At 40.3% G+C, this 12,787-nt stretch overlaps 1 protein-coding gene across 1 annotated transcript in view; it reads right to left on the reverse strand.

Moving 5' to 3' along the window:
- The window catches only part of SPTBN5 (spectrin beta, non-erythrocytic 5), a 250,075-nt gene that overhangs the window by 162,891 nt on the left and 74,397 nt on the right, over window positions 1–12,787 (reverse strand). The window contains 1 exon segment of the mRNA XM_044271814.1: window positions 2,511–2,711. Within this exon segment, the coding sequence (XP_044127749.1) occupies window positions 2,511–2,711 (201 nt within the window).

Consider the following 12,787-nt stretch of genomic DNA (forward strand, 5'->3'; position numbering starts at 1 on the left):
GGAGTCCAGATCACTATTTTTTATTTTCCTACTGCCCCGTTCCCCTAGCACTTAAAGCTGCACTGAAATACATTGTCAGGACTGCTGTGCATGCGCACAAGTCCTCTCCATTATGTCAGAACAGCACAGCATGTCCGGACTGTGCATTTCAGTGCAGCTTTGAGTGCTGACAGTGAATAACCACAGGAAAATCAGTGAGGATCCCTTATGTGCAGTACTACTCAATCATATATTACTGCAGATAATAGTCCAAAATCCTGGTGACAGATTCCATTTAAAGGCGTTGCCCTATATATAAACAGCAAGGGGTATTTTTAGATCATGCAAAACGTAAACATTTTTTTGATTGGACTCATGAAAAAAATATATGTCCATGCGTTCATTGCTGTTAGAAACTCGTTCTAGCGCCCCCATTGTCATTTTCTTTTTTAAATTCCATCTCTAATTGTCCACCTAATATGCAGTAGATCAGTCCCTTTGCATGTATCCTCTTGTACATGCTATTTTGCAGGCCAACCAAAAGGAATTATCACACAATCAGCATCTTCTCGCCAGCAGTCAACACAATAGGTCGATGTTCTGAAAAGAAAAACAAAAGAACACCAGGGGGCGCTATACCTGATATATCATTGCAATACACAGGATCTAACAGAGTAATTTCATACTTAATCCTGGGATAACCCTATTAAAGGCTATGTGCATCTTTGGTGACAATTTTTTTATATTATTACACTGTACTCATTTTGAATTAAAAATATTTTTTTTTCCATTGGTCTTTATTAAAAATGTTGAACTCCATTCTCTGTACAGCCTTGAGATTCTCTAGTAGCAGGCTCTGTATTTTTACTGTTTCCCATCAGGCAGCTCAGCTGTCAGGCTCCTTATCTCTGATCTTTGACCTCCTAAATATTCATTATAGCTCAATTGTTATCTTACTGATAAGAACGTGGCTTAAATAATTCTTTATGACCTTTTAGTAATTTAAAGATAAGGTTTATTAGATGACCAGCAAAATGTTAAACTGAAAGCAGGATTCACACAGCTAGACAAACATTTAACCCATTGTGGCAGAACGGCTGAATATTTTTAATAAACACCAACTGAAAAAAAATGATTTTTAGCCCAAAATGAGTCAAATGCAAACTTAAAAAAAAGTTGCCCTTGAAGGTGTACATAGCCTTTAATGCTTATCGGGCCCTGGAAAAAAAACAACACTCTTTAAATGCCATCATTGTGCCTAAAAACCCTGTACACTTCTCAAAATAGAAGTCCTGGTAAGTAGGCAGTCATTTATCCAGAGAATCAGGCTAGATACATCTGTACACTTTTGTGAAAACTGTGTTAAAAGAATCATCCAGCTACAGGACACTACCCCCTGCGTGACAGAGATTAGAGATATGAATGCTATAGTCAGAAATACTGACTCTCTCACATACAATCTCTCACCTCTGCCAGGCCCTAATAAGTACAGTTATGCATGTATAAAATACCCGTCACTGACTCCAAATCAGTAATTATTATGTTGATAAGCACCTCCATTCCCCTACAGTGTTCCATCAAACCAGACAATAAATGCATTTACAGGACTCCAGTGCATGCGCACATAATGGAGAGTATTTTAGAAGAAGTTCTCTCTATGCATTCCACTGCCGGTTTGTGGGCGTATAGCAGGGTAATGGGGTGTGTATCGACATACCAATTACTGGTCTCGAGTCAGGGGCAGGTGTTCTATCCATATGTTATTGCACTTAATAGGCCTTTCAAGAGGTGACAGATCACCTTAAAGGGAACCTGTCACCTGGATTTTGGGTATAGAGCTGAGGACATGGGTTGCTAGATGGCCGCTAGCACATCCGCAATATCCAGTCCCCATAGCTCTGTGTGCTTTTATTTTGCATATTTGAAACATATGCAAATTACCCTGAGATGAGTCCTGTATGTGAGATGAGTCAAGGACAGGACTCATGTCAGGGTAATTTGCATATGTATCAAATTATTTTATTTTTTACATAATAAAAGCACACAGAGCTATGGGGACTGGGTATTGCGGATGTGCTAGCGGCCATCTAGCAGCCCATGTCCTCAACTCTATACACAAAATCCCGGTGACAGGTTCCCTTTAAAGGCTACATTCCCACGGCAGTATGTGTTTTGCGGTCCGCAAATTGACGGATGACAGCCATATGGCATGCATTTTCTTTTTTTTGCGGCTCTATTGTAACAATGCCTATCCTTGTCCGCAAAACGGACAACAATAGAACATGTTCTATTTTATTTGCGGGGCAACGGAACGGACAAATGGATGCGGATAGCACACAGTGTGCTGTCCGCATTTTTTGCGGACCCATTGAAATTAATGTGTCCTATCCGCAAAAAAGACTAAAAAACGGAAAAGGACACAGGAACAAAATATGTTTGTGTGAATGTAACCTAAAGCAGAACAATTAGTGGTGTTTTTTTCCTAATTTGAAGAACTGGAGAAAAACTGCCAAAAAGGAGTGTGCTCTCACCTTCTGAAAGCTGACTGAATCCTGTAAGCCCTTCATCCTCGTGTCACACGCCTGCTCCAGCTCTGCCCAGGCAGTTTGCAGCTTCTTATTCTTGTCAGAGATGTTGCGAGATTCGGGGTGGCCACTTGCAATCAAAGAACTGCCCATGTCCAGCACACGGCGTAGCTGCTGTTTATGTGCATTGACTTCAGCTTGTAACTCCTAAAAACCAAAAGGTTGATTAAATTATGGGTAGCGTTGAGCAAACACCTGGAAGTTCGGGTTCGCCGGGTTCGGCCGAACTTCGCCACAAAGTTCGGGTTCAGGACCCAAACTTGACACCGAACCCCTTTGAAGTCAATGGGATCCGAACTTTGGGGCACTAAAATGGCTCTAAAAAAGTCATAGAAAGGGCTAGAAGGCTGCAAAAGGAAGCAAAATAGGGGTAAGAGCAGGACAATTGCCCTGCAAACAAATGTGGATAGGGAAATGAATGAAAATAACATAGAATTAAAAAAAAAGTTAAAAATAATGATCTTGAACTAGGAGGCGGAGGTAAAAGTGGAGTAGGAGGTTGAGGAGGTGGTGGACGTGGCGGTGTAGGTGGAAGCGGTGGTGGAGGAGGAGGAGGTAGCCAACACTATTTTTGTATTTAATTATTTTTTATAAATTTGGGAAGACCTCAAAACATTGGAAAATATAAAAAAGGAAAACAAAGAAAAAGTGCGCTGTAGTATAACAATGGCTGGGTGCGGCCGGTATACTTGTCTATTCTGCACAAGGTACAGACAGGTCCTGTGGGGTCCCTGCCTGGTTCATTTGAACGAACGTGAGCTTGTCCACATTGGCAGTGGACAGGCGGCTGCGCTTGTCTGTGATAACGCGCCCCCTGCCGTGCTGAACACACGTTCAGACAATACACTGACTGCAGGGCAGGCTCAGGCCATGTGCCCAATTTGGAGACCCAGAAGTTGAAGGGGGCAGACCCGTCATTCAGTACATGTAGGCGTGTGCACAAATACTGCTCCACCATGTTGGTGAAATGCTGCCTCCTGCTAAGAGATTCCATATCAGCTGGTGGTGCTCGTTGTTGTGGCGTGCTGACAAAGCTTTTCCACATTTCGACCATGCTAACCCTCCCTTCTGAGGTGCTGGCGGTGCCCCAGCTGCGTTGGCAACTTCTTCCTCCTATTACTCTGCCTTCGCCTTGTGCTTCCACTGAGCCCCTGGTGTCTAGTGGAAATGCCATCAGCAGCGCGTCTACCAGCGAGCGGGAGCTTCTACTCGCGCATCTTCCGATCACGCTCCAGTGACGGAATTAAGGACGGCACGTTGTCCTTGTAGCGGGGATCCAGCAGGGTGACCACCCAGTAATCAGCACTGGTTAGAATGTGGGCAACTCGGTGGTCATTGCGCAGGCACTGCAGCATGTAGTCTCTCATGTGTGCCAGGCTGCCCAAAGGCAACGACAAGCTGTCCTCTGTGGGAGATGTATCATCTGTGTCCTCTGTATGCTAAATGTTTTATAGTAAAAAAAAAGTTTGTTTGTTTTTTTAAAGCACAAAAATATTAAAAGTTTAAATCACCCCCTTTCCCAATTTTATATATAAAACTATATAAACAAAAAATAAACATATCCGGTATCGCTGCGTCTAAAAAGGTCTGAACCATTAATCCATTGGATACCGGAGATGTTTTAATTTTAGAGGTTTTATTTTTCTTCCCTGTATTCCCGGAGCCGTAACTTTTTATTTATTTTTCCATTCACATAGCCGTATGAGGGTTTGTTTTTTTGCGGGTCATGGCATGCAATATAGTGGGAAGCGGTAAAAAACACAAATGGGGTGGAATTGGGAAAAAAAATGCAATTCCACCACAGTTATATGGGTTTTGTCCTTACAGCATTCCCTATGCAGCAAAACTGACCTGTGTAGTTTTTTTTTATGTTTTAATACTGAAAAAATAATAAAAATTACTTAGCTATGTGGAGGCTCATTTATTTGTGGGAAGATCTGCAGTTTTTATTGATACAATTTTTGGAGTATGTGTGACTTTTTGATTAAAAATTTTTAAGCAAGGAAAAAATGGTGAATCGGCCATTTCGATTTTTTCCCAGTTATGTGATTTACTGTATGGGTTAAATAATTGTATATTTTAACAGCACTGGAGTTTTTGGACACGGTGATGCCCATGATGCTAATATTTTTCATTGAGATTTTTTTTCAGGGAGATTAAAATTTTTAGATATTTAATGTTTTTATATTTTTCAACATTTTTTTCCACTTCAATATTTACTAGTCAGTTTTTTTTTTAGCTTATACTGTAGTTCCATAGAACTACAGTTTAAGCTGAATTTGCTGTTATTCTATGTTGCTCTGCCACCTGTAGTCTAACATAGGAACTGCAGCTCTAATACGCTGGGTCATCTTCATTAGTGTATTAGATTAAAAAAACAGCTTCCCCGACGGCCGCATGGCGGAGCTGGGCTATTTACCACGGCATCTAAAAGGTTAAATGCCTGGGCGCAGTTATTACCCGCAAGCCTCTGCTGTTTGGGACCCGATGGCTATGTCACCTGCTGCACACGCGAGAAGGCGCCATGTTTAAAGACCCTCCCAGCGCTGTACATGTATGGCGCTGGGAGCCTAAGGGTTAAAATATTTAAAACATTTTCCTGTGTGGTGAACGATGGACAAATCTGAAAAACACATGATTTACCATTTTTTTGTCACCATTTAATAATAGTGATCAAAAAGTCATATGCACCACAAAATGGTACAAACCCTCACAGTTCTGTAGACCAAAATATAAAATCAGAAATGGCGATGCAAATTTAGATTTTTAATTTTTCAAAAGTAATAAAACAAAATAAAAACTATATGTTTAGTATAAACCATAATTGTATTGAGCTGTAGAATAAATGTCAAAAGCCCAAAACCGTTGACGGAATTGTGTTTTGTTTTTTCATTTTTATCCCACAAAAGATTTTTTTCCCATTTTCCAATACAAGAAAATGCATCTTGTCCTGTGAAAAATAAGCCCTCATATGGCTATGTGAACAGAAAAATAAAAAGGTTATGGCTATTATAATCTAGGGAGGTAAGATAAAATATGCAAAAATGAAAATAGGCTCAGTCCTTAAGGGCTCTTTAACACGAGCGGATGTCGTGCGTGGAATCCGCTGTGTGAAAGAGTGCCAAGACCCGTTCTGGACAGCAGAGACACGGAGCAGTAACAGGATTGATAATGCTCTTTGCCTTTCTGTGACCTTTTTGCTAAAAAAAAAATCACAGTGACAATTTTATCTCACTGTGATTTTGTAGTAAAAAGGTCACAGAAAGGCAAAGAGCATTATAAATCATGTTAATGCTCCGTGCGTGCTGTCCGGAACGGGGCTTGTCTCTCTTTCATGCACCGGATTCCACGCATGGAATCCGCTCGTGTGAATGAGCCCTAAGTGAGTAAAAGAGGCTAATGCACTATAATGAATGGTCAAATCAGCCAGAACAGTAATTGACACAATTTGCAGTTAAAGCAAAACTTTTCATTATTATAATAAACCTACTTGGATCATATGAAATACCAGGACCATTCACTCCAATGCAAGCTTTCAAGATGCTCTGTAAACTAAAGCTCATTATGGATGTTACTGGGCAGTAAATAATAGATCCTTTAGTATTTGCTGAAACGTCACCACACACTTTTTATTCTGCCCATGAAACTGATAATACAGATTTCTCTTCATTTTAGCTGCTTCGGACAGAATGCAGGGGAGAAGGGTTACCATTATTATGTGCAGAGAGAATGCAGGGGGTGGGCAGAGCAAGAAGTCCGTGAAGTGCAAAGGGGCATCATTTTGGCAACTTACTACTATGCAAGTTTTGTTACTGTTTGCGGTGCAAAGGACCTATAGTGCAGTGCAATTTGGAAACTTGCATTTGAGAGTCCATTTTAGTAATTAGAAAAATCTTCTCAAAGTTTCAGTTCAAGGCTTGTTTCTCACATACAGATCTTAATGTAGTTTTTTTGTTTTTTTTATGCAAAACCAGAAGTGGACAGAAATGAGGAGAAAAATATAAAGGAAGGACCTTTTCACAGCCACACCTGTATTTGAATGGAAAAACTGCATGTTTGAAAACCCAACATAAGTTACAAATAACACTGGAATCGCAAAAGCACTTTTATATATATTTTTTTTATAAGGCAAAGCCAGGTAAACCTTTTCAACCCGTTCCCAACACCATCTGTATGTATAAGGTGGAGGGGAATGTATGAAGCAGGCCGTTCTACAGATGGCAGTCCGCTGGCAGTGACAGGGATAGGAGATAATTCTCATCCTGGTCAGGGGGGCTCCATCTATCCCCCAAATGTGTAAAAACGGTACCAATAAGAACATATGAGAACACACACAGCTCCATCAAACAAAAATATTCAAAAGCTATGGATGTCAGAACACGGTGACACATGACTCTTGGAAAGGAGACCGAAAAAAAAAAGTGAAAACTGGCTTTCACAGGAAAGGGTTAACGAATCCAACATGAATGCCAGGTAATGACACACAGCCAGTCATGTAACGGCAACTATTCTGCTCAGTGTAGTGTTGTCAGTTCTTCAGCGCTGTGCACAGAATGTAAATGAAGCAGACATGGAAAGGTCTACACCGACAGAAACTACGTCAGTGTAATGGTGAATTAGGTCATAACACAGACCACACACAGACCGCAACTGCCATCCCTTAGGTTTCCATGTAACAATTTGTGGGAAATGCACAGTCTACCGCAATTCCATCAGCCAAAGCAAATGGTGCGTCTAATAATGTGGCTGCGACTGGCAACAAAATAACTCTCTTCTTTTATAAAATGTGCCTAAAATATCTCCTTAATATATTATATTCGCAGTTGATATTTTATGAACCTTTTATATCCTTTTAACCCCTTAAGGACCCACCCATTTTTCCACCTTAATGACCAGGCCATTTTTAGCAAATCTGACCAGTGTCACTTTACGTGGTAAAAACTTTAAAACGTCTTTACTTATCCGGGCCATTCTGAGATTGTTTTTTCATCACATAATGTACTTCATTACAGTGATAAAATTGATTTAAAAAATTGAATTTTTATTTATAAAAAAATACCAAATTTACCAAAAATTGGGAAAAATTAGCAAATTTCAATTTCTCTACTTTTATAATAGATAGTAACTTCAAAAATAGTTATTACTTTACATTCCCCATATGTCTACTTCATGTTTAAATCATTTTGTAAATTACATTTTCTTTTTTTGGGACGTTAGAAGGCTTAGAAGTTTAGAAGCAAATCTTTTTCTGAAAATTTTCAAAATCCACTTTTTAAGGACCAGTTCAGGTCTGAAGTCACTTTGTGAGGCTTACATAATAGAAATCACCCAAAAATGCACCCCTCAAGGCATTCAAAACGGATTTTACAACTTTTGTTAACCCTTAGGTGTTCCACAAGAACTAATGGAAAATGGAGATGAAATTTCAGAATTTCACTTTTTTGGCAGATTTTCCATTTTAATACATTTTTTCCACTAACAAAGCAAGGGTTAACAGCCCAAAAAAACTCAATATTTATTGCCCTGATTGTGTAGTTTACAGAAACACCCCATATGTGGTCATAAACTGCTGTACGGGCACACGGCAGGGCGTAGAAGGAAAGGAACGCCATATAGTTTTTGGAAAGCAGATTTCACTGGGATAATTTTAAGCTGCCATGTCACATTTGACACCTGGATGCACCCCTAGAGTAGAAATTCAAAAAAAATTACCCCATTTTGGAAACTATGGGATAAGGTGTCATGTTGGTACTATTTTAGGCTACATATGATTTTTGGTTGTTCTATTCACTTTTTGTGAGGCAAGTTAACAAAAAATAGTTTTGGCACAGTTTTTATTTTTTGTTATTTACAATGTTCATCTGACAGGTTAGATCATGTGGTATTTATAGAGCAGGTTGTTACGGACGCGACAATACCAAATATGACTTTTTGGTTGTTTGTTTAAGTTTTACATAATAAAGCATTTTTGAATTTATTTATTTTTTGTGTCTCCATATTCTGAAAGCCATAGTTTTTTTATTTTTTGGGCGACTATCTTATGTAGGGGCTCATTTTTTACTGTATGAGATGACGGTTTGATTGGAACTATTTTAGGGTGCATATGAATTTTTGATCACTTGCTATTACACTTTTTGTGACGCAGTGATACCTAATATGTATACTTTTCTTATTCATTTAGGTTTTACACAATAATATTTTTGAAATAAAAAAAAATCATGTTTCAGTGTCTTCATAGTCTGAGAGCCATAGTTTTTTTATATTTTGGTTGATTGTCTTAGGTAGGGTCTCATTTTTTGCGGGATAAGATGACTGTTTGGTTGCTATGATTTTGGGGTGCATATGACTTTTTGATCACTTGGCATTACACTTTTTGTCATGTAAGGTCACAAAAATGGCTTTTTTTACACCGTTTTTATTTTTTTACGGTGTTCACCAGACGGGTTAGCTCATGTGATATTTTTATATGGCAGGTTGTTACAGGACGTGGCGATACCTAATATGTCTGTTTTTAAAAATATTTTTTGGTTTCAAACAAAAAAAGCATTTTTGAAACAAAGAAATTATGTTTTGGTGTCCTTATTTCCTGAAAGTCCTATCTTTTTTTATTTTTTTGGCAATTGTCTTAGTTAGGATCTAATTTTTTGCAGGATGAGTTGATGGTTTGATTGGTATTATTTTTGGGTACATATGACTTTTTGATCACTTGGTATTACACTTTTTGTGATGAAAGGTGACAAAAAAATGGCTTTTTTTTAGCACAGTTTTTATTTAAAAGAAATTGTTACGGTGTTGACCAGATGGGGTGGATCATGTCATATTTTTATAGAGCAGGTTGTTACGCACGTGGTGATACCCAATATGTTTGTTTTTTTATTTATTTTTTCTATTTTTTACAATTTTAGATGTCTCTTTTTATGGAAAGGGGCTTTTTTTTATTGAAACTTTAATTTTGTTTTATTGTTAAAAACACATTTTTTCTCTTTTATTATTTTATTTTTTATCTTTGTCCCACTATGGGACTTCAACATTACAGGGTCTGATCCCCGTTTCAATGCAGCACAATACATCTGTATTGTACTGCATTGACTATCAGTGTATTACACAGTGTAATACACTAGTTTCCCTATGAGACCCAGCCTGGGGATGGGCCTCATAGGCCTCCGTACATGCCGAGCCCCAAGGCCTTGGAATGGCTTAGGGCTGCCATGGCAACCATTGGGTCCCCGCCATCGTAGCGCGGGGACCCAATGGCTAAGAAGAGGGAACACAGACCTCCCATATGCCGCGGTCAGCGCTGACCGCGGCATATAAGGGGTTAAATCCACCAGCATCAGCATGATCACCGATGCTGGTGGATGCAGCAGGGATCCGGCTGTCAGTAACAGCCAGATCCGTGCTGCAGATCGCGGCACCGCACATAGGGGGGGAGGAAGGACCGCAGGACGAGAATGCTTGTCCTGAGGCGCAAAGTACTGGCCTTTTAGGATGAGCATTCTCGTCCAAGGTCCTGGAGGGGTTAAAGGGAACCCGTCACATTGAACATGGTGTTTGAGCTGCAGGCAGCAGGTTATAGAGCAGGAGGAGCTAAGCAGATTGATGTATAGTTGTGCGGGAAAAGATTCAGTATAATTAGTAGTTTATGCATGTAAATTCCTGCTCATTCTGGGCATTGAAGTCCAGAAAAGAGGTCCTATCAGTGATTGACAGCTATCCCTGTATACACAGTCATACAGGGAAGGCTGTCAATCACTGATAGGACCTCTGCCTCATAGAGGGAAGGTTATTAATCACTGATAGGACCTTGTGGCGAAAGCCACTTCACCACGGTGTTTTGGAGGGGGCTGTTTGCCTGCCTCCTGCCCCTGGATTACGGCCCTTTAAGATACTGGTTTGGGCAGGAAAAGCCATGCTTGCAAGTGATAAAAAAGAGACTTTTACTAACTTTTAACCCCCTGAACCTATTCAAGTGAATTTTGGATAGGTTTAAGTTATACTGGTTAAATTGATATAAGTTATATGTATGTACGATGTAAACTCACAAAGTTGTAACAATTTATAAGAAGTGTAACTTTTCAGCTTAGGAGATAATTGAGTCAATTTCTGTATCTACTCAATTATCTCCTAGACAGAGGGGAGGAATATGCTGGGTGGGTTTCTATTGTCCCATTGTGTCCGATTGGCTGCTGTACTTGCATTGTATGTGTTATAATATGTTTATTGGTTAATGTATAGGTCCAGGGGGTATTCCTCTGGACTGACAAGGGAACATAAAAGAGGCTGTATGCCCCAGGACAGTGTGTTCTGCTTAACCCTCAAGCGAAGCGTCGTCTCGTTCTTGGGGGGGGGGGGGGGATAGGAGTGTATGCTGTTACAGTGCGACTGCCAGGAGTGTAAACTGTTCATATGGTTTTTCCTGTTCGGCTGTATACAGCCTTCATGCGTTTTCCCTTTAGGAGTATGGAGTATTCACGTGCTTGCAGTTCGGGAAATTGGTGCTTGCAGTAACTGCCTGTCAATCTGAAAGGAGGATATCGTCTGAACGGAGTTGTGTGCTGAACGGTCCGTTACAGACCTCCTCCTTATAGAGGGAAGGCATCAATCACTGATAGGACCTCTGCCTCATAGAGGGAAGGCTATTAACCACTGATAGGACCTCTGCCTCATAAGAGATTGACAGCCTTCCCTCTATGAGGAGGAGGTCCTATCAGTGATTGATAGCCTTCCCTCTATGAGGAGGAGGTCCTATCAGTGATTGACAGCCTTCCCTCTATGAGGAGGAGGTCCTATCAGTGATTGACAGCCTTCCCTCTATGAGGAGGAGGTCCTATCAGTGATTGACAGCATTCCCTCTATGAGGAGGAGGTCCTATCAGTGAATGACAGCATTCCCTCTATGAGGAGGAGGTCCTATCAGTGAATGACAGCCTTCCCTCTATGAGGAGGAGGTCCTATCAGTGATTGACAGCCTTCCCTCTATGAGGAGGAGGTTCTATCAGTGATTGACAGCCTTCCCTCTATGAGGAGGAGGTCCTATCAGTGATTGACAGCCTTCCCTCTATGAGGAGGAGGTCCTATCAGTGATTAAAAGCCTTCCCTCTATGAAGAGGAGGTCCTATAAGAGATTGACAGCCTTCCCTCTATAGGACCTCCTCCTCAGAGCGAAGGCTATTAATCACTGATAGGACCTCTGCCTCATAGAGGGAAGGCGTCAATCACCGATAGGACCTCTGCCTCATAGAGGGAAGGCTGTCAATCACTGATAGGACCTCCTCTTCATAGAGGGAAGGCTATTAATCACTGATAGGACCTTCTCCTCATAGAGGGAAGGCTGTCAATCACTGATAGGACCTCCGCCTCATAGAGGGAAGGCTGTCAATCTCTTATAGGACCGTCTCCTGGACTTCAAAGCCCAGAATGAGCAGGAATTTAAATGCATAAAATACAAGTTTTACTAAATCTTTTCCCATAAAGCTGTATATTAATCCGCTCAGCTCCTCCTGCTCTATAACGTGCTGCCTGTAGCTATTTTTGCATTTTCATGGTGACAGGTTCCCTTTAAAGGATATATGCCACTTAGAAGTAAAAATGTGGTTTGAGTGAAGTCGCCCTGAATATTCCAACAGTCGGTGACCATTGTGCTCATCGGTTTAATAAATCTATATGATGTGTAGGTAAAGCAACCAGTAAAGCTATGTCCACATCTGTTTTGAGGTTTCCATTTACAACAGAAGCTACAACATTCTGCTGGATATGTTACACCAGGGGCGTCTGAAGGGCCCTATTGACTTTTAATGGAGTGTGTCAAGGTGTCTGTTGTTTTGATGGTACTTTACCAGAGCTGCATTCAACAAATATGAACAGCCTATGAAAATGTAATCAGTAACTGACTACTATGAGAACCTTCCTAATCCTTGTTAGGTATTTTATGTTTCCAAATACAGTCCTGATCAAAAGTTAAAACCATTTGAAAAATGACAAAAAATCATATTTTACATTGTTGGATCCTAACAAGGTTCCAAGTAGGAGCTTCAACATGCAACAAGAATAAATGAGAGTGAGACAAACATTTTTTGAGAAATTCAATTAATTGAAAATAATGACCACATGCCTTTAAATGGCCAAATCTGAGTAAAGATGTGGATTCATTGTCATTTTCTGTCAGGTAGTCACACAATGTAAGGGCAAAGGCAAAAAAACTATTTTTTAACGTGGTTGGGTTGT

The sequence above is a fragment of the Bufo gargarizans genome, chromosome 11 (genome assembly GCF_014858855.1).
Source record: "Bufo gargarizans isolate SCDJY-AF-19 chromosome 11, ASM1485885v1, whole genome shotgun sequence".
Classification (NCBI taxonomy): Eukaryota; Metazoa; Chordata; class Amphibia; order Anura; family Bufonidae; genus Bufo; species Bufo gargarizans.